General features: G+C 37.3%; 1 protein-coding gene across 8 annotated transcripts in view; it reads left to right on the top strand.

Moving 5' to 3' along the window:
• Positions 1 to 23,136, top strand: part of LTBP1 (latent transforming growth factor beta binding protein 1) — a 198,879-nt gene that overhangs the window by 80,167 nt on the left and 95,576 nt on the right. For 7 of the 8 annotated variants that reach the window (XM_061471023.1, XM_061471017.1, XM_061471018.1 and 4 more), the window contains 2 exons: positions 12,185 to 12,409; positions 15,712 to 15,989. In XM_061471023.1, coding sequence (XP_061327007.1) covers positions 12,185 to 12,409; positions 15,712 to 15,989 — 503 coding nt within the window. The remainder of the gene's footprint in view (positions 1 to 12,184; positions 12,410 to 15,711; positions 15,990 to 23,136) is intronic. The other variant, XM_061471019.1, reaches the window with a different exon arrangement.

The raw sequence follows: 23,136 nt of genomic DNA, 5'->3' as shown, positions 1-23,136 counted from the left end.
TATTCAAATTTGGCATTTTCCAGTCTGAGTCTAACAGAGGCCAGATGCTAATTTAAAGAAAATGGATTGTTCAGCCAGATGATTTTAACAAGGCTAAACTTAGAAAAGCCAGTTAGCAACTCATTTCCACTCTCTTATTCACCTTAAGGACTTCAGACTATCACTGTGAAGCAAAAGTCCATCTGCTCTCAGAGCATTCATCTGACCGTATATTATAGCAAACACAGTTTTTGGATGTGCAGTCATAGGAAAAACCACAAATGGAAGTGGTACAAAATCCACACCTGCAGCCATTCAAAGCCACATGGAGTATGTTCCCTCAAAGCGAAAACAGAACGTAAAGTTAAAATGCATAATGCTTTATTGCAGTGTATATGGTTTTAATTTATAGGGACTAGTTTATGTACATCTGACTTGAAGTACTGTGAAAAAAGAACTAAGAGAGCATTTATTTGAATGATTACATTGTTGCGTATTCAAATAAACACACTACCTTGTACAGCTATCATTTTATTATTGCTAAACCAAATGTCTTTGCACATACCTCACTGAAGATCAAGTATATGCCAACTTTGGCTTAAAAAAGAAGAAAGTTGCCTTTGAATTATGCAAACACAGAAGAGTCTGACAAATTTCTTTGCTGTTTAAAATATGGCACTTATGGATAGATTTCTTTAGCAAATGGCTTTGTATTTAATGTGTCCTTTTGAACACCACACAACCAGAAGGAAGCAAGCAGCTATTGCTGCTCTACTGATTGCAGTCTTTCCTCATTCAGCCCCTCTACTGTCTATTTTGGTTTTGTTTATTCTGCTCCAGATAATTGCCCTGTATCTGCACAGTGTAGCCTGTATAGCTTTTCACCTATCCATTCCATCTATAATTAGTTCTTAGATTTGAGTATCACTGTAATTGAGAGGCCTGTTTTGTAATGTAGAGACACAGAACTCACAGAGAACATGAACTATATCTTCCTTACGCATACATTTAAATTCTGTAGATTTTTAATCTATCCATTAAAAAAACCCTGAATTCTTAAAAGGGAACTGTGAACTCTCAACAAGGGATTTACTTCACAAATGTGAAGCAAGTTAGTCTGTGAGAATTGTAAACTTTGGAGGTTTTTTTTTGTGTGGTTGGTTTTTTGTGTGGTTTTTGTGTGTGTGTGTGGTTTTTTGTTTTGTTTTTTTGTTGTTGTTTTGGGGGGGGGGGGGGGGGGGGTATTTTTACAAACCTCGTACAAAGTCTAGAGGGATTCCAGTTGAGAACAGAAGGAAAACTGTGTATTTGCTGCTTGCAAAGGATGATTTTAATGAGGTTGTGGTCAGATTTTAAGAAACCCAGTCACAGAGAGTGTTTCTTATCTGTATTTTATTCAGCTGAATACTTTGTTAATTTGTCATGTTGGTTGAGTTTTAAGTTTAATTTAAAGATTATAAGATGAGCTATGGAAGTAAAAATTTTTTGATATTATTCAGATACTTCAACTTTCAACAACTTTTCATGTCATAATTTAGGAACGTGAGCTCTTCAGCTTTTCCCTGAGAGGGACTGCCTCTGTCCATGGATTGTAGAGAGCACACACTTCCAATATATGTATATTTATTTATCAATTATGTGTGCTACTGTATATATTGTATATATATGTGTGGTTTATAACACATACATAAAATGGAAATTAAAAATGGATCAGATAAAGTAACCACAAAAATTATTTATTGATGGTACAAAACATATTTCTTTCAAGCATCCCAGTAGGTTGCCTTGCACACCACCTGGGCTGAGCAAACCCTGCTTTGGAGACCAGTGGAGAAGTTCAGCTTCATGACTTAAGCTGTAATATTACCTTTCTGCATATGCAATGTGTCCAACCATGTCCCTCTTATTTATTATTTTATTATATTAAATTCAGCCTATTATGTTAGGTGCTATGTATATATCTAGGTGCTAACGTACCTGTTTTCAGTCTAATTGGAAGATATATAAGTCCAAGAATGCCTGGTGGGAAAATAGGGGCAAAGGGATTTTTTTTGTACCTTTCAGCACACAGGGTCAGGTACAGCTGCAGCGTGAAGCTTGTCAATGGGGTTGTACATAGCTCAGGGGAGTTGGGTGCACGGTTTAATTACTTGGAACTGGACGTGACCAGTCAGAATGCTGACTATGTTTTACCTTCACACACCTTGTGCAACAGTTTATGCAGCTGTTATGTATTGTTAAAAGAACCACAATGAGAAGTATTGAAATGGTATGGTTTTTAGTGGCTTTCCAATTGTACATTCTCTGCAGAGTAACCTTTATCCTTCCTACTCACTAGCACTGACTCTGCTCCTTTCCTCCTTCAGAACTCCAGGGTTTGAGCCTCTTGCTTTTTGCTGGTCTCCTATGATCTAATTTATTACTCAAACTCTGAATAATATCCTTCCCAATATATTTATATTGTGTCACCTCTTCAAGGTCAACTCCCTTGAAAACTTTCCAATTTCTTGTGATGTAGCCAGTGCCAGAAAATCTTAGATAGCTAATGTTTTTTAACTAGTCCAGGGAAGTCTGGATTATGAGCTATTATTTGTATGTTAATGGGTATCCACTTGAAAGAGTCTATTCCTACTTTATCCTTCTCATAAACTTTTTCACACAAAAATGAGCACTGTGGTTACGTTAATCAGAGAGGAGTCTCCTGATACTTGGAAATGATGGAAATTTTTTTTAATGACTACAGTTTTTGTGTCTCTTCTTTTTTCTGTTCTAAACATAATTTTGTAATTGGAGGATGTCTTGTGGTATGGGATGCAGTGGATTGGTGTTCATAGACCCTTTGGATCTAAGGTTGGGGGGTTCATCCCACTCACCAAATCTTACTGAGGTGCCTGAGTCAGGACCTGAGTTGGTGATGAGAGACACCTTCATGGCAGGTTGGCTTATGGATGGCCTGAATGGCCTGCTGGGTGAGCCTCTCTTTATTGAAAATAGTGAGAAACCTCAAGAAACAACACACCTAACTTAGCTCAAGAAGGCACAAAATATTAAATGGGATGAATGTTAGCTTAAATACCTGTCATTCTGTTAGTTAAATGAATGTTATTCAGAAATGGTAAGGATGCTGATATACCTGGCCAGTGTCAGCTTTGCTGCTTTTGTGGTCTTCAGGACCGTTGCGTAACAAAGGCATGACCAATTGCTAACATGTTTCTTGGGACATTTTGCCATTTTGTCTGATGGTTATCAAGTAGTGTGATGTTTTAAAGGTCTGTTTCTCTAAAATTCAGCTTTGTCCTGTATGATCTGAACCTGCTTCCCAGCCTTCAGTATCAGGATCTCCCATAGCTGACACTGTAGTCTCCATTAAAGAATGATACCTCACCACTTATAACGCTTTCATAATGAAAAACCTGATGTCTAGTAGGACAAGCATGTAGACTGCAGCAGCTTAAATGTCAGCATCTGTGGATGAGGTGCATGTTGAAACTTACATTCCAGGCAGTGGAGATCTAGAAATTTGTTCAACTCTAATACAGACACAGAAAACTAAGGCAGTACCTACATGATTCTGGTTTTCCTTGGATGGTATCTCACAGCTTTCCATCCTCATGGAAGACAGCATCCCTTACCCTTTTTCCATAACTAGACAGTTTTTTCTTTTCTAGTCTATACCTGATTTGTTAGTTACTGCATAATTTATGGCGAGTTGATACCGCCATTAGGCGATGCTAATCACTGGGCAACCTTTCAGCAGCTCACACAAAGCTCAATTGCTCATGGAGATAACGATCAACTAAGAAGCTGAGAGTACAGTCTCAGCTAAGAGAATGAATTTTAAATGGCAGGTTTCCTGTTGGGAGATATGAAAATGTAAAATGCCTTAAGATGTGGGTAATCTGATCTTGTGATGCTGACTTCTACTTGTCTTCCTTGGTAACTGCCATGTAGTGCTGCACTAAGTAGCATTACAGACAATCATCTAATTAGGCTTTAAGGTATTATGTGATTTGTTAAAGCTTGGTGTTGATAGTGATACATGGAGGAGTTTGAGAAGAACTAGTGAAATGCTTTTTCATTTTAAAAGATACAACTTCCAGAATTGTGAGAACAACAGTAAAGATTAGCTAGATTGCATTCTAGCAGTGAGTCTTTCTTTATTAGTGTTTTCTGTTTGTTACAAGTGTATTTTTCTACATCTGCAATAGAATAAAAAAAAACCAATAACCCACAAACAAACAAAAACAAAAAGCCCCACACTGCTGTAATACCTGGTTTTGGAACTACGTTTTCAACATGCATAGTGCAAAAAAAAAATCATATTTGTCTATGGAAAAGTGTAGGAAGTTTATTTTATGAAGTGGTATGACTGCAGCCTGAAAATGGTCATGGCTGCAACAGATGTATCAGTAAGGTTTTTCTTTACAAATGTAAACATACGCCAGCAGAACTGATAAATCATCAAATTTGCCTTAGACATGGTAACAGCTATTGGGCTTCTTTAGTGCAATGTCTCTTTTTTTAAATTATTAATATGGGCAACCTGGCATTTCATAGAGTAGGGAGAGTGACTGAAAGAGAGGACTGTTCAGGAATTTCTTTCTTTATTTCTGTTGAGAGGAAGACTTCTTCTAGAGCAAGTGCAATTCCCCAAGATTCTTGGCAGCATATTTTCAAGTGTAAAATAATGCCTGTCCAGATAGCTTTAGTGACTACTACTTGCTCTTCTACTCAGTGATTCTTAACTCTACTGAGTTCAGTTGTGAGACTAGATTCAAACTAGTAACAGTGCTTTGAATCCAGTCCTCAAAAATACTCATGTTTTTCTCTAAGTCTTCGTATAAGATTTTTCTTCAGTAAGGATACTTTGACAAGCAAAAATTTAAAGTAGAATTGATTAGGAATAAACAGGGTAGAAAAGTGTGAAAAGATTTGAATTACTTTTGTAAGTGTTCAGTTATGATTCGGCAAGGAACAAGAAAGGCACCAACCTGCATGTCCTTGGAAACTGGCAAAAAAATGCTGTGTTAAACCATCAGCAGGAGACGGAGGCTAAAACTCTTCCTCTTAGTTGTTCTGCCTGAATTCCTCACTCTGAAATAATGCGTATTCTATCTCTTCTGCCATTATATGGTAGAGCTAGTGTTGCATTTCTAGGTCAGTTTGCCTTCTCCCAAGAGCAATCAGTTTTAAAAGCCCCATGTTTAGAAGTTTCGGGTGCTCTTGGCAGGAAAAAAAAATTAAAAATATCCAAAGACTCGTGTATTCTTGTCAGTAGTTTCTGGATAAAGAAGTAGTTTTTTATTAAAGGAACGTGTGTACATCTGTATGTGGCATTTACACAGATCTCCTTACTCTGGGATTTTTGGAGGCAACCTGCTGCTTTGGACCTCTTCACAGAGTCAAATGTGGTTGCAGCTGGGTTAGAGTGGCATGAAGACAGTTGTGGTCACTTGAATGTGATTCATTTTCTTGCTCAAGAATGCCTTATTAGTTGAGTTCATACTTGACCTCTGATGTTTGCTTATATCTTTAATGTCAACAGTCTTAAAGTGTCATAATGCACTCAACTGCAAACCAACAAAATGACCCCTGTAATGCAGCTTAGCGTTAATATTGTTTTGTGGGAGAAAGAGGTGCTCTTCAGTTACTAGATATAATTCCCAAGAAATATTATCATTTTGCATTTATCCCTGGTGTTGTGGGTTTTTTTTTTTTTAAATCGCTTCAGCAGTGCAAATGTAAGAAAATAATTTTACCTACAGAAAACAACATTTATATGCAAAAAGTTTGTACTTGGGAAGTGTTAAATTTGTTTCACGACTGTTCTTTGTGCTACCTCTTGATTTTCCTTGAGGCCTCTGTTTTGCGGGTTTTTTAATTCTCCAGAAAACGTGCATGATCCAGACAGGAATAACACCACAAAGCTTGTTTATTTTGGCAATAAATTGGTTTCCTTGTCTGGATAAACAGCAGTACTCTGGATCCCATTCCCAAGTGGCAGTGCATTACTTTGTTAAAGATCCTTTGGTAATAATAGCTTAAAAATATAGGACAATTTGCAATGAAGTCAGTGATCATGTTAGTTCACAATAGTTGAGAACCCAGTTTAGCAGCTGCATGTTCATATTTTTTCTTACCGTAACATTAGGTTTGAGGTAGGTTGCTGTTTGAAATATTTTCCTTCAATATTGCAGATCTTATTTCTTTCCAGAGGAAAACATCTGAATTGTCTTCAGTATCACACTCAGCCTTTTAGGATGATTTCTATTAAAGTATTACAGCATTCAGAGGAGAAATTGTTTGATAAGATCCTTGTTATAATAGTTACACATCTACTGATAAGCAGTGTGAAGGTGACAGTATAAGGGAGCACATTAAATAGAGTTCCTTTTTATCATTTTCTACTCGGAAGTCTGGCATAATGAAAAATGCCACCTTGAATGGCATAAAGCATATATTTTTCCCCCACTTCTGAATATTTCTAATTGTTTTATTTCTTGCTCATTGAACAAATGTGAATGTTAATGCACCCACTGAAGTGACTACTGTATTTTTTTGTGAAATTTAACGTGGGAGTTCATATGCAAAGAAACATACATAATAGCTTTGCATATATTATGTTGGTGATAGTTGTAAGCACAGAAGAACAGAATAAGGAGAAACAAAACCCTAGGAGTATAAAACCAAACTAGATTTTGGTGCTTCTATTCATCGTGCTACTCATCAAGTCTGATAAAAACAGCCTGCAGTAATAAGGGAATGTACCTTGAAGTAATGATGTTTGAAGTATGCCACTTACCTATGGTGTTCTGTTGTCTACTAATTTACAATTTTCAATGTAAAAATGTTGCATGTTTAAATTCATGGTATTTTGGGGAAATTTGTATTTGTGTAAGCCAACTTAGGGCTAGTTAAACTAGCAATAAACCAAATGAAGCTATTTATTAGAGAGATTTCTGTATGACAGCTGTTTCATTGTATTTTTTTTACTTTGTATCTTTTTGGTGTACCCAGCTGCGGAAGTGTGCACTCTTGTTCTATCCACATTTCCTGTACTGATTTTCCAAACCCACTTCTATATATCTTTCAAAATATATTTGCACGTTATTATGCATACTACAGGGGATTCGTCTACCAGAGTTCTTAAGCCATTGTTTGTGCACAGAGTAGCATTCAACAAAGGAAACCAGAGGAGACCCTTAAAACGTTTTTCCTTTCTTGTTGAATACTAGAAATATCATTTTAAAAGTGCTGTGATGGGAAGCTCATCCCCCTTCAATACTGCCATTTGTCACCCACCATGACTGCTCTCTCAGAGGTAGCAGAGACTAGCCATTTCTAGAGGATTGCTTATGTTTGGAACCAAGCCTGGTGCTGTCCTCGCAGTTTGGATCAGGGAATAGCAGTTGTAGGCAGCGAGGGATTTGTGGGTGGTAACTAGGTTATACACATGAGCAGGGCATCACTTTTCTGTTTTCAGTGGTGAGCAGAAAAGGGCGTTTTTCGTCTGCTGCTGGAGCTCTTGCCCTCAGATTCACTTTAAAAATTGTGTTTGGTTGTTGGGATAGAATGTTTCTCTTTAGATTTGTCGAAATACAGTGTTGCATATGGCAGTGCTTCCCTTCAGTAAATGGCCTCTCTTTCCTGTGGAAAAACATTTGGTGGAGCTGTGTGCTAGTCCCTGTGCTTTCTGTGTGCTTAGTAACAGCGTGGATGAAAGATGCCCAACAGCTGTGGGGCATGTAGTAATGCTGGGTAACTGTGTAGTACTTGGAAACAAAATTAATGTGCTGATTTGTGATGTATCCAGTAGAAATATTGTAATCTATTGAGCAGTTTAAGGTTTTCCTTAGCCTGTTGATGTAATTGAATAGTTGATAGCATGTAGGTAGAAAAGGCAAAAAGTGGTGAGGGAAAATGAGACAAAGTTGCATGTGCCCTGAGGTGTAAAAGAAAAGGAATATGGAAAGTCAGATTGAAGTACATTTCAAAACCAGTCAACGCTAGTTATACGAAAGGAGTTTCCATCCATCCAAAGGATTTGTTTGGATAAGTGTGGGCTAATTTTTAAGGATTAGGAGGGTTTAGGTGCTTGGAAATTTTGTTGCACATTATTTTGATTAAATGAAAACATTTGGGCTTGATTATATTAATCTGAAGCTGTTCAAGGTTATTTGTGTACCTTGAAAACAAATTAGATGATGTAATTACATGGACCAAACTGAATATCAGTGGTTTCCCAGTTTCTTTGTTGATGATTTCAGGCCCTGTTCTGTTTCCAACTAATAGCCATGGCTCCTTTATCAGGATTCATGTTGCAAACATTCTTCTTTTAATATGCATTCAGCCTTTTAGAGACTCCCAGTGGAAACATCTCAACACACCTTCTCTGTTTGACTCAATTTGAATAGTGATACCCACCAAGCTGTCGCAGGCTGGGGGGAATTAAGGCCTTTGGATGCCAGAGAAATCAGGGTTTGTTATTACCAATTAATTACCCAAGGATAACAAAAATGCTTAGTGTGTTTGTAATCATTTAAACCTGTCCCTACATTTCTAAAGGCTATATATTCATTCAATAAAGATATTGTTAAATTTTGTCCAATCACATGTTGCCTGATCCTTAAGAGACAATTGAGAGACTTGGCTTATGGCAGACATAAGTGACAAATATGTTGCCTTTCTTAGCTCCATTAATATTTTATTTTGTTTGTGAGATATACCCATGTGTTATCTGAAATTTCTTGTAATCTTGTACGTGCCTATCTCCACATTCTCATCAGACTCTGAGCAGCGACAGGGTTTCACATCCTGATGGGTATTTTTATCTTTTTCTCCCATTTTCAGAGGTAACAGCAATAGGCTAGTGAGAATCAAGCTCCAGTGTGCCCTTTGTCTGAATGCCAGTTGTGAACATACAACAGCTGGGCAATCCAGTATCTTCTGATGGTCCCTCCCAGCACTTGGGTCTGGTTTTTGTTGGGAATGTCCCCTATGCCTCTGGCAGTGTTCAGCCATTCTGTTTAAGTTCTTTAACCTCAATGACAAAACAGAACAAATCAAGAAACTTTCATCAGAAGCTGAGCTGTTCAAACATACCCTGGCTTTGTATCCTGTTCCTATCTTAAGTGGTCCTTTCCCCAGGGCTTTTTGATCTTTATTAACCTGAGATTCCCACAGCCTTGTTGAGGAAATGTAGTGTTTCCTTCCTCTGCCTTTTTGGAGGCTTACCTCCCTTCAGTTTGCATTTCTCAAATGGTCTGTGTGTAATTCCATCTCTGAAGTGTGTGCCTGTGTCATAATCAAATGTAGCCCTTTCTCCTGGCTATAAACTACATGAGGAAACACCGCAATTAGTGTGTGCATGTTTATTATTTAAAATTATCAGATAGTTTTTCAGTGTTTCTTCTTTTTCTAAAAGTTCTCATAATATTTACCATTTGAGATTATCAAGGTTTCAGTTTAGCCTGGTGATCATATCCTATTTCTTTTTACACAGCTGACTGTAACTTACAATTGTATGTTTCAGAATATTTTGTTACAGAATTTTATATTCTCAGGATAGATTTAATGTATTCTTATTCAAAGTTCATTCCCCATACATTAGGCCAAACCTTTAAGAGATGTAAATCAATATAACAGTTCAGTTGACTGAGTGATTTTCATCATGTGATGATGTGGGCAGCTTGGAATTTTTATTTTCTGGTTTATGTAAATACTGAGACACTGAATTTTTTACCTCATACTAGACCTTTCAGTGGCATTTGTTTGGATTTATTTGCACAAGTTATTTGTGTGAATATCCATGGCAAAGTTATGAAAAGGGACATGAATTAACTCTTTTCTAACAGTATTTTACCTTCCCCCTCCCCCCCCCCTTTTTTTTTTAGCACTTTTAGTATTTTTTGCTTGAAAACAAAAGCTTTTCAGATGCCCATTCATTACCCAGTGGACTCCTGCAGGAGAGGAAGGCCTGAAGACCATCCTTTAATGCAGATATGCATGTGACATGGCCTTCCAGGCACCCACTGATTTACAGAAACAGGAGTTTGGAAGAAATTAATGTATTTTGGTGGAGATACTGGGTATATTAATACTGTTTAAAAGCTGGATTTTGCATGTTACCTGGTTGCCTTGTGTCCAGGAAGGTTGGAAGAAGACCTGTAACATAGGCTTCTTGTACTCAAGGCATCCCTCAGTGAGACTGTTTTTATTTGCCTTTGTTTCACTGTACTTCTTTAAAACACCAAATTGCTGTCCCCTTAATGCTGCTTTAAACTGTTTTATTGTGTGATGTTACTTTTGCAGGAAAATCACCTTAGCTTTCAACCTTGCTCAGGCAGATCTCTACAAGTACCTGAACTTCTTTGTTGTTGCCATTGCAGTGAACCTCCTCATTTATGGCTGCTCAGGGAGAAATGGTACCCGTGAGAGACAAGTAGCTGTCAGGCTTTGATTACTGCTGGGATCAAAAATCCTTCATTTTGCCCTAAAGTAACAGCCACTCTTTAAGGATGTCTTCTATTCATTCAGGTGAAATTCCAACAGCACTGGTACCCAGGAAAGTGAAGCCTGCACTGATGGTGGCAGCCTTCCAAAGTCAACTAGGCCTTTTAGCAGAGTGCTACAGCTTGAAGTACTTTCAGTCAGTTTATATGAAATGAAAATATGAGATAAGAAAAATATTAAATATACATCTGTAGAACAGAGTGGAAGAACAAATCTGGCTGTTTACGTTTGTATGTAGACCTATCTGGCAACGGGGCATTGCTGTTCCAGACCCTGTCAATACAATATGAGGGTGCTCTGTGACAAGCTGGGCTGATTGTGCTGTTTCTTGAGTACTCTTTTTGGGCCAAATGAATTACGCAGCTGGGTTGGAGCTCTTTGAGCTGCTGAATGCCTTACTTTGTCTTCTTGCAACACGCAACACAAGGGTACCTTTTCCAGTACTGACGTTTTACATTACTAATAATGGCAATAGGCTGTGGTTGTCCAGAGATTACTCTACTTGGAATAGTAAGTACTAGGTTCCCAATTAGGTTGCATTCTCCCCAGTTGCTCATTTTTATTGTAATTCGGTATAGACTGAGCAAGAAGTCCAGCAAAAGGCCTTAATTACAGCAAAGTCTAGATTTTTATTTATTTATTTTTAGTCTGAATCTTATCCTAGAGCTGACAAATGGACACCTTGTGGTATTTCTGAAGAATTCTTTGGTTTCTCAAAAAATTACCTTAGTTTGTCTTGCACAAAAACTCAGTGTTTTTTCTGTTGTTTTTCCATCATTTAGTTCTTCAAAATGTTGACAGCTCAGCTAGATTATGGTTGATTATAAAGTCTCACATTGTATTTTTAGAAAGTGCTGAACCATGCCTTATTACTGTCTGTAGCTGACTTAAGAAATGTTTTCATTTGATGTTGACATTTTTCATGTTTCACTTGATCATTTATATTGTTGTAATATGCAAGTACTAGCTGGTACAGAAGTAATTACCCTTGTCTTTATATTGCAGTTAAAATATTTTAATACTTTGGAATTTGTCTCTGAAATAATTTGAGTAGAATCTCTCAATATTTTTATTATCTGTGTGGGTGGGTATACAAATTAACTTGTTTTATTGGAGAGATAAATGTTAAGCAAAAATCTGGATACTCAGTATGACATGGTTTTCCAGAGTACAACCAAAACTTAAAGTGAAAATGGAAAATTTATCCTTAGTATTGTCTACTTCTTGGTGAGTTTTTGCACAGTCTTCCAGGGAAGTGTAGATGGTCCAGGATTTTTGAAAACGGACTAAATAAAAATACCTGTACAAAACTGTGATTAAGATGTGCAGCCAAGCAGTACATTAATTTAACATCTTGCTTAATAGCCTAATGAACTAAAATAGCCAGAATTTCTAAGGGGAGAATGTGCTTAGCATGATTGTCATGGAGAGAAGATGCAAAATAAGCAGAGGTCAAAAGGAGGGTTTGTCATTGGAAGAAGGTGTGAACAGGCAGATCACAAGGAGGGGAAGGGAAGTGGTTCTACCACAAGGCAATTAAAAGCACATGTCAGATGGATATTCATTCCTCAGATGCTCTAGGAATTAAGGGCCCAGCCCTACTCATTTTATACTCAACTTGTGTGTGATATGTGGTCAGGTAATACTAAAGCTGAAGTCATTAACAAAATTTTTATTTCTTTTTTAATTTCAGTTATTTGCCACCTTCCGTGCATGAATGGAGGCCAGTGTAGCTCTAGAGATAAATGCCAGTGCCCTCCTAATTATACCGGTAAACTCTGTCAGATCCCTGTACAGACTGCCAATGCTCAAAAACTCTACCATCACCCACAACAAGTGAACAAGGCTGTAGGATCACAAATTATCCACTCTACTCATACTCTACCCCTGACGATGTCTGGACAGCAAGGTGTTAAAGGTAACATTTTTCTTGATAGACATTTTTACCTTTAGAGTTGACTTTATTAATTTTATGAATATTATTTAATTAATTTTATCTTAGGTATCCAACCAGTAAAGACAATGATCTGTCTACCTAGTGTGAATCTTGACACACAACTTAAGTCATGAGCTCACCAGAATGACTAGAAAGTATTTTGCTTAATGGCTGAAATAATAAGCAATAACAGTGCTATTGAAAAGAGTTTATAGGTAAACTTAATTTGCTTTCAGTGGAATCTAATGCAGATTACAGAGCCTAAGGATAATGCAGGGGCCTTCTTCAAGGAGTTCAGGCATGTTCAAAAAGAGGATGATTCTGGCTGAACAGAGTCCATAAATTGCAGTATACCTAGATAGAAAGTAGCATGTAGTTTTTTGATTTCTAGTGGAGGGAAGTGAAAATGCTTTTCAACATAACAGAATTTAAATCAATGTAAAAGTAAAACTACCATCCATGTTTATCTTTGTTGTATCACTTGGTAGAGTCTATAAGTTAGTTTTATGGTGAACTTTTTAGTGTAGGTAGGCCATGATATGATTCAATTAAATAGAACATTCTTTCCAGGTCATATAACAATATCATATAAAAACGGTAGGGATTTCCTACTGCTAATGCTGTGAAGGAGGCAGAGCATCAGAAACAGGAAAAGCTGTAATGTTAATCCCATTTTGTCCAGGCAAATAATGTTTGTTTGAATTGCCAGATTGCTTTTTCTTTCTTGTCAAGGGTGTTTTTACAATTACCTCTCCAAGATTGTTGCCTCTGAGTGAAAACAAAATATATGGGGGAAAGATGTGAGGAGGCTCAGTTGTTGGCAACTAGTGGCTGAATAACTTTGCAAAAAGAGGCCAAACTATCTGTGTGTTTGTGATAAAATGTAATCTAATGTAGTATTTCTGTTTCCAGAAAGGGACATAGCTGTGAAGGAAGTGTTGACAGTATTCTCCTGGAAACACAATATTTTATAAACGTTTTTAAATATCTGCTCCATCTGTTCAATGGATTTGTTCTCTAGGGACTGCTACACAGTCCACTGGGAAATATTTTCCGCTGACTTGATGGAGTATTAGTCCCTAAAGCTACCCAGAACTTTTCTGATTCTAAAAGACAAAAAAAATGGGAGGAGAGGGAAAGGAGAATGGAATTTATAATTACCTAGACACTTAGCAAAGCAGCAATTTATTTCTGTATCTGTTTCATTCCTGAACAAATTATTTTAGACAATATGGTGGACCATAAAATAATTTTAAGACACAGGTTTTTTTTCAGATTTGGAGGTGCTGTCTTAAAACACACAAAAGACTTCTCATTGCTGAAGAGTCTGACCTCTTAAATAATTTTTTTTTCCTGGCCCTCAAGTCCTCATCAGAACCATCAGCAGTCAGAATGCCTTTTCTTCTCTTTACATGCCCAAATGCGGATGTTGGATTGTTGACAGAGGAATGTTTCTTTTCTTCTTTCAAGGAAAGAATAAAACATTTTATCCTGAAATGGCTGGCAGAAATAAAAAATAATCAGCACATCTAGGCAATGATCCAAGACCTGGAGAGGATCATGGTAATAATACTACATGGGAGGAACCAGCCTAAATTTGATGTTTTAAGCATCTGAACATCTCCAGGTGGATTAATGGATTAAAGCAGTGCATTTCAGAGATTTCTTTTGAGGGCTAATATATTTTGTAGATTTATCAGCTGGATGGAGAAACTAGTTGAAGAGATCTATCTTCATACATAAAAATGTATGTTAGTAGTTACATTGGGGTGAGTTTTGTTCTTTTCACAGCCAGACTATGCAAAACCAGTCTAATAGCGTAAGAAGGGCTTTATGGCTGCTCCTTGTAACACCAGACCTTTCCTTGTGAGTGTACCTGTAACAGAACTCATGCAGCATAAGTTTTGCTTGAAGGTTGTTTTCTGATACAGGCAAGATCTGAAGAGCTGTTAGGGCTCTGCTGCCACGTTTTGCTGACTTTCTGCTACTTTATTGCTGATGTTTCATCTGCAATATGTTTTTCATATTTTCATAAATGAAACAATGCAAGGCAGAGTAAAAATAGGTTTGTTTCTTTTAAGGAATTCCTGTGTGAGACTGATTAATACTAAAAATGTTCCTAGAGAAATAAAAGTAATATGAAAATCAAAAGCTATCTCTACAAAATTATGTAATTTTAAAACACCTAAATAAATGAAATACACTTCCTTGGAAGTGGAGCTGTGAGGTTGAAATAAGAACTGAAAATCAAGTTCCTAAGAAGCCCAGTCAAGTTCCAAAGAGCAGTCTGGCCTCCTGGACTCAAGGACACGATTCAGAAGACTCAACAATCCCGTATGTGTTGTAGGAAAAGTATGTCAGATGATAATTTTTGGTTCTTGATGTTTGGAAGGGCTGTTAGGTCTAATGGATTGGCTGGCCTCAAGTAGTCTGTGCAGTACATGCTGACCAGATAGACCCAGTCAGACAAAGTAAATGCTAACTGTTACGCAACTTACAAACTATAGAACTTTGTACACATCTCTCCTGTCTGTTCCCTCTCCCCTGTCAGTAATTTAAGTTACATGTTTAAAGGGCATCCAATGAAAAGAGTCTTGAGGGCCAGAAACAGTTCTGTGCACATTATATTGACAGGAGGGTCTCAGTCTATATACCCAGACTTAAAACTACAACTGTATTTAAAACCAGAAGTATCTGAAAAACATTTCCTCCCTCTTTATGTGCCAAATCCTGAATTCAAAGTTCAGCAAAGGGAGTGGTGATTTTAGATGGTTGAGTTGCTGGCAACTCTTTCAGGGGCAAACTCGGGACTTGGCAGGTATATAAAGGTGAAGAGATGAAATCTGAAGCTGTTTCTCTGTTCCAGAGAAAGATGATGGATCTGAAAAAGAAAATAAAGCTTACTATATATCCAAAAATAACCCAGTACAGTTTGAATTCTGGAACTTTGAATGGGATTCTTATTACACAGTATGACCACAAATATTAATGTCACACAAGCCAATTTGGACATCCGTGTTTGTGTAGCAGTCTTTACAGTCCTATAATGTCATTCTTTCCTGTGTGCAGTTTTCATTTTCTTGCTTTGTTAATGAGTGTCTATGTGTTCTTTCATCCTTCCCTGTAACCCCTAAATTTGGATGTCATTTATATTTCACTCCCTTTATGGCACTCTGTAAAAATTCTGATGTACAAAAATAAATGTCTTAGAGGTGCCTAAAACACCTTTTTTGACATATTTTACTACCAATTTTTCTTATGTGTTTTTCCTTCAATTATTTTAGTGAAGTTCCCTCCTAACATAGTGAATATCCATGTGAAACATCCCCCTGAAGCCTCAGTTCAGATCCATCAAGTTTCAAGAATTGACAGCACATCAACAGGACAAAAAGCGAAAGTACCTCAGCCAGTACATCCACAGGTCTCTTACCAAGGTCTTCCGTATCAGAAGACCCAGAAAGGACATTCTGCTTACACAAATCAACAACCCATTCCTCATATGTTTCCTGTTTCAGTTAAAACTCAGCTTGGGCGCTGCTTCCAAGAGACTGTTGGGACGCAGGTAAGAAAATTGTGCTCAGGCTTTTGAGACAGGTAGTTTTAAAACAATATTATAGAGGAAGGAAAAATTTTCACTCATCCCTGGGAAAGGACACATTTGTTATTATTTTCCAAAAGAAAATGATTTTGAGGCTATAAAATTGTTACAAGACAGCATTGTTCTGAACATCCTTTTCCTTCAAGCTAGTATCCTTATTTTCTATGGACTTGGATCCCTGATGTTCTGATTTTGGTTATTCTAGCCTATTCTTTGCTTCTCTATTTACAAGCTATTTCTGCAAATAAAAAACCACTACTTAAATCCTAGCTTTATCTTTCCTGATTGAGCAACTAAGGTTATACCATCTTCCGCACCTTGTACTGTCCTTTGGTTTAATGTTAATTTGGTTTTTTGCATGTGTATCTCAATAGCCAGTATTTTTCCAGGAGCTGCAGTTTGCATTGAAATTCCTATTCAACAACTTTGTATGTTTTACAGTATTGTAGGCTAATATTTTGAATCTGTTGAAATGTGACCATTGAATGGGATAAAAAAAACACCAGAAAAGCCAATGGAATGTTTGCAAGAGCAATAAAATCTTAGTTCAGTTTAAAGTAATATGTTCACATCAGTTTTTACGTTTGACTATTCAAAGTTGCACATCTTCCTTCAGCTCTTGAAAGCATTTTAATAAGTGACACAGCATTATCATCTTTGCATATCTGTGTAAATATAAAGAGAGAGGGGAAAAACTCGTATGTAAATAGATTGCTGAAAAGTTAGCAAGACCCTGTGATTTATTGCTTAGCACTGTGCTGAAATCTAATGTTTTGAGATCAATTTTTTTTTGTTAGCTGAATGTGGGCCTCAGACTGAAATTTTTTGGGAGGTTTTAGAAAAATCATTTTTTTTTTTTTTTAGGGATGATGTTAAAGAATGAATATGCTGGTTTACTCAGGTTAAAAAAAATAATTTATGACTGTGAAGATTTGGTGAAGATTTGGATCATCTGTATGCTTTGAAGTAGAAGCTTAAATTTACTACAAAGATCAGTCTGCTTTTGGTCCTTCCAGTAACATGAACCCAAAGTTCGCTGATTTTCAAGCATCTGAAAATATTTTTCCAATATATTCCACAAATATTTGGATTTCACCTGCACAGAGCATGGTGAAATGCATCCCTGAAATGCATAACTGGAGCAAAATGTCCTTTACAAGTGTTCTAGCTGTCAGTGAATGCTGTGATGCCAAGCATTAGAATAGAAGGAAACTTCCTTGTGACTCCCAAGCAGCACTCATGCCCTGGAAATAAAAAAAAGGGTGGGGGAAGGGGAGGGTAGGGGAAGAAGAGACTTGACTCACAGGGGCATGGAGCTTTGGAGAGGATCAGTGATGAGGAACAGGAAGAAGCAGGATGCAGTCAGAAGCAGGGTGAGAGTAGGCAGGTGGCAGATCCCAAGATAGTGATAGCAGTTACCTTCTGAAACCTCATTCTGAAATCACAGTTTCTTCATCTGTCATCCTTTGCCAGCTCCAAAGAATAAACTTTTTTTTGTGGAAAATATTTTCTCTTTTTCTCTTCCCCTTTCAGTGACTGGCTTCTCCAGGGTATTGTAGCATTCCTACTAGTGACATAATAAACTCTAGTCAGAAGTCAGTGGTGTGGAAGTAAAGATTCCAAAGTCTGTTTATTCTAGGTCACCACGTAAGGGTGTTTAAAAACTTAATTCTGAAAGAAATGCAATGGAAGATGTAGGTTTTAAATGTTGTCATGGCCCAAGAATGTTTCTAGAAGAGCAGAGTTAACTTTGTGTATGGAACATTTAAGGCTAGTACTCACTAATTGTTAAATGCTTCATTTGGGATCCAGTGTTTATTTATACTGATGAGCTCTTCATCCTTGTCTGTTTCGGGAACAGTAAAACCATGGATTTGTTCTTTGAACAAGTGTGGAAGCACATGTTCAAATGAAAGTTCATGGATTTTACATGACAAATGAAGCAGGAGCTGTGTCAAACAACCTTTGTTTTTCTGTTGTTTCCTAAGAATGAGAGATCTAGCAAATGCCGCATTGTAAAGTGCAATCATAAAATTCTGGAAATAATTATGATAATTAATAGTTGTTTGTTATTAATTTGTATTTCTGTTTACACTTATATCATAGAATCATAGAATGGTTTGGGTTAGAAAGGACCTTAAGATCATCTAGTTCCACCCACCTGCCATGGGCAGGGACACCTCACACTAGACTGTGTTGCCCAAGCCTCTGTCCAGCCTTGCCTTGAACACTGCCAGGGATGGAGCATTCACCACATCTTTGGGCAGCCTGTTCCAGTACCTCACCACCCTCTCAGTAAATAATTTCTTCCTTATATCTAACCTGAACTTCCCCTGTTTAAGTTTAAACTCATTACCCCTTGTCTTATCACTACAGTCCCTGATGAAAGGTCCTTCTCCAGCATCTTTGTAGGCCCCTTAAGATATTAGAAAGCTGCTATGAGGTCACCACACAGCCTTCTCCAGGATGAACTGCCCCAGTTCTCTTAGCCTGTCTTCGTATAGGAGGTGCTCCAGCCCCCTTATTGTCCTCAGGACAAAATTTCTTCCTCAGTGTTAGACTTGGAATTTTTTATCTCCTCTCTTCTGCTTGAGCAGTTTCCTGCCTGTTCTTTCTGCCACATGCATGAGTGGGATATTTCAAATGAAATAGTGTCATGGTTTAAGCCCAGTCGGCAACTCAGTCAGGCAGCCCCCTCTCTCACTCCTCCCCCTTCCTCCCTCCCCACTCCCAGAGGGTTGGGGAGGAGAATGGAAAGAATGTAACTCCCACGGGTTGAGATAAGAACAGTCCAGTAACTAAGGTATAACACAAAACCACTGCTGCTACCACCAGTAATAATAATGATAAGGGAAATAACAAGGGAAGAGAATACAGCTGCTCCCCACCCACCGACCAATACCCAGCCTGACCCTGGCAGTGATCTAGCCCTTCTGGGTAACTGCCCCCAGTTTATATACTGGGCATGATGTGCTGTGGTATGGAATACCTCTTTGGCTAGTTTGGGTCAGGTGTTCTGTTTCTGCTTCCTCCCGGCTTCCCCTCATCCCTGCCAGAGCATGAGACTCAGAAAGTCCTTGGTCAGAGTAAATGTTACTGAGCAACAACTAAAAAGGTCAGTGTTATCAGTGCTGTTCCCAGGCTGAAGGTCAAAACCACAGCGCTGCACCAGATACTAAGAAGAAAAAATGACTGCTACAGCTGAACCTAGGACACATAGCTAAAACTTTGTGTCCTGTGCATGCCCCTCACATTACAATGGTTTTGAAACTAAAGCTTACTCAACCAAAAGACAGTGACATGTTCCTTGTAAACTGGGAGAAAAATGAAAGTAAGCTTGCATTGCCCTCATACCTGACTTGGGATCCTGCTAAATGTTCAGTCTCCTATTTATAATTTTAATCTTTTTTTTCAGTATTTCTCTGGAAAAAATGTGGTTTCCATGCTCTCAAGAAAAGGTTGTGCCTCCCAGTTTAGAATAGTGCATGTTCTCATTTTTTTTTACAAATTTCATTGATCCCTTTTCAGTGTCAGTCTTGGAGAAGAGCATAGTAAGGATTTCTGAGACTTTTTGTTATTTAATTTAATGGTTCGGTTTAGAACGAGAATTGTAGTATGGCATTTTTGTAGAGCATTCATTGAGACCTTGCACAAATATAGGTTTAAGTGATTCATTCACCTGAATCTGAATTCTAAAAGAATTTGGTTTTCCATTTCTTTGATACTTGTTTTGATAAATGTGAGGATTCTCTATCTGTTCAGACAAGATGCTAAACTGATCTTTCCCTGTGAGTAGTGACGTGTCACAAGTCCTTTCTGGAGTTTATGCTGGTTAATATGAATATCTGTACTTTTTTTTCAACAATCATCAGTGTTTTACATTTATTTTTTGTAGGGTGGATTGTATGTTTGGCTTCAGAAATGTTTTATTAAATGTCCCAGGATCAGAGGGGACTTTACCATCTACAGAGCACATTGATGGAAGGATATGTGTGTGGCCTCTTGTAGGCAAATTGATCAAGTTAACAAAGACTTTGCTGAAATTACTTTTGCTCCAGGCTAAAAGTACAGGATGAAACCAGTATTAGAATCTCTGCTGTGATTTTTGTATGTATGTCACCTCTACCATTCTATGATTCTCTCCAACTTTGTTTTCTCCTTGAATTTCAGCTGGTCTTCAATTATAGGTCCTTTGCTTTTAATGCTTTGGGTTTCTTCCCAACTTTCTGTGGAATATTTTTCAACTCCCAACACATTCCTCTGCACCCCACCTTAGTTAAATTCCTTTAATGTATCTCATCAAAAAACAGTAGTCCTGTAAAAACAGTAGGATAGTTGCTGTACTCAAATCCCAAGAGAGCAGGGGCGTATTTTCTGCAGTGCATTTCCAGCAGTGTGCACAGTGTTAAAGTCAGCAACTGGAGCCACCCTGAACTAAAGCTTGGAGGACATTCTGGTACAAATAGTTGAAGAATCTAGTTGTATTCTCAGACCTTCAATCAATCCTAATTAACAACAGCTCTTGCAGACCTCCTGTTGATGTAGTTGTACTGTCTCATGCCCATGAGGAAAGATTAAGTGATATGTGAAAATGTCAGTCTACAAGCTTAGAAGGACAGGAGGAGAGAGATAGGGGCTAGAGGAATGAAATTTCGTACTTTTAGAATAAAGATGTATGGTTTAATAAATACATATACACATGTATGTATGTATTGCTTAATTGTGAGTGGTTTCTGAAGTGTCCTCAGCATTGAGAAATAGAGTGAAAAGAGCAACTGTAAAAGTAGTATTAATATTTCAAATTTTTAAAAGCAATATGGGAAACAAATAATGTTCTTGATGGTTCTCTTTTCTGTTCAAGTCAGTTCACTTTTCCTGGCTGCCTCTATTTTCTCTAAGTGGAACACTTAGCAATTATTTCTCCTATGGGAGATGTTAGTGGTGATTGGTCCAGGATAGCTTACCATGTTATATGATAGCTTACTGTGATATGACCTGTAAAAGCTGTGGTTCATCAAATGCTTTCCTAGTACCAAAAAGATTTTTGCAGGTTGTATAATAAACTAACAGTTAAGCTACAGGCCAGAAACTTCTCGTTCATGAAAACATAGGAAATAAACCTTTACCTAAACTTGCACCTTATTATATAGAAAATTACATTGAGAAAACAGAGCCTTGAAGTTGTGAAACAGATGCAATGGAAACAGTAGGATAAAAAAAAACAAAACACTTAAGTTGGAGAATGGTGAATTTCGGGGGAGCTCTGTATATTACAGTGTCTTCAAAAGCTGGAGACTGGATGTGGTGTCCTGCAAGGTCCTTTACAGCCATGTAGTCCTGTATTTCTGAAATCCAAGGAGTTGGTCATCTTAGACCACTGATTGTTTACATCATATTTAAAAAGCAAGCATATAAGATTATTATGTTTCTCTTCTGTAATTCCCCCTGTTTGGCTGATTTTTATTTTGATTCTACTAAAAATACTTTTATTATGACACAGATTATCTCTTTATTTCCTAAAATACTTCTACAGTGTCAGTGGTGCGCCTAGTAAAGATTGTGTTGGTAATCTTGAGTCCTGTTAATTTTGCATATAAGTATTGAGAAAAGAATGCAGATGCCTACCGTCTGTCAGAATTAATATAATTAAGCATCACTTTTTTTGCCAAGGTCACTTTGAAGTGTCTACTAAGATACTCGTGTTTTCATATAGTTACTGCATTTCAGTATTTAGACTAAAAAAAGTAACTTTTTCTTCAAAATTGGTTTGTCCCTTTATTTGCTTAACTGTAAAGAGGGAGACATTTTTTGCAAGCAGCATGAAATTGGAGAAGCTGGTATTTCCAAATTTCTCTAAAGCAGACTCTTTCTGACTAGATTTGCAAGTAATGCTGTTCATTTCAGCAGATATTTTCGAGTACCAGTTTTACTAAAGGAGATTTCTGGTCAACTCAGCATCTGTAATATAAGAACAAAATTAGAAAGGAGTTGTTATTCTAAAGAGACAGATACTGAAGTTGCTTATCTGGCTGAAGGCAACGTATGCCTGAATGTCCATAAAAGAAGCTGGCTAAGAAGTCATGTCTGTCTACACTTGTTCATCGCTCCTCACTGTCCCTCAGTTGTGCTGTGCAACTGCTGAGAGGAGCCACACTGTTCTCTAAAGTGATCACTGAAAGAATTTAAAAATTACTGTCTCTGATCCCTCCTTTTATTGAGGTATTTTAAATTCAGATCAGTTACAGGTTGCAGTGTTTTGGGTCTATGTCCCACTCCTTCCTTGTCCGTTGTTTGCTAAATAATGCTTTCTGCTTCCCTTGCAAAGTACTTTGAAAGGTGCTGCAGAAAAGATCTGTACTTGATAAGAATGCCTGAATTAGAGTAGCTCTGTTATTGAGGTGAAATCTGGTGTATTATAGTAATACTTTGACAAATCGTATTAAAGAAAAACATATTAGCTATAGCAGACTATAGAAGCTTATTTTTATATATTTTTTAAAATGAAGCTAAATAACATTAATGGCGAATACTTGTAAAAGCTTACTGAAAATTATAAAGGTTATCAATTTTTTCAGTGTGATCAAAACATATATGCATTCAAATGTGTCCTCGGTTCAGCATATGGTAACTCTTAATACACAACCTAAGGTATAGATACTACTACATGCAATGACTTTAGTGTATGTAGTCTGGAGGCAATGACAGTAGTAATATCCCAGTTGAAATCGTTCATTCAGTTGTATAAATATCATTGTTTAGTTCTAGCAAAACATTTCCTATGGAGGTAAATTTCAGGTATTTTCATTTTTTGACAGGTGTATGAAATGAACTTCCCTATTCATATCCCTTAGGCAGGAAAAAATGATACAAGTAAAATTCTGTGCCTTATACTGGTACTTTTTTTCTTAAAGCAGTTTTAAAACTTTTTTTCTTTAGAATAGTCTTAAAAATACCATCCCATAAAATAACTGTCTGGAATTCCTTGAAGCTCATGGTTTGGCTTATGAACTTCTTAAACAAATAGACTGTCAGAAATCAGTGCGGATTCATTTCCAGGATTAATGCTTCATTCGCAATAGATTCTTTGCAAGACCAGTACCCTGAAATATCA

Source organism: Pezoporus flaviventris, unplaced genomic scaffold (genome assembly GCF_033815535.1).
Source record: "Pezoporus flaviventris isolate CSIRO_AGI_PZ_B2104156 unplaced genomic scaffold, CSIRO_AGI_Pfla_v1 ptg000066l, whole genome shotgun sequence".
NCBI lineage: Eukaryota > Metazoa > Chordata > Aves > Psittaciformes > Psittacidae > Pezoporus > Pezoporus flaviventris.
The sequence above is the reverse complement of the archived record's forward strand: the minus strand, read 5'-3'. Positions and strand labels throughout refer to the sequence as shown.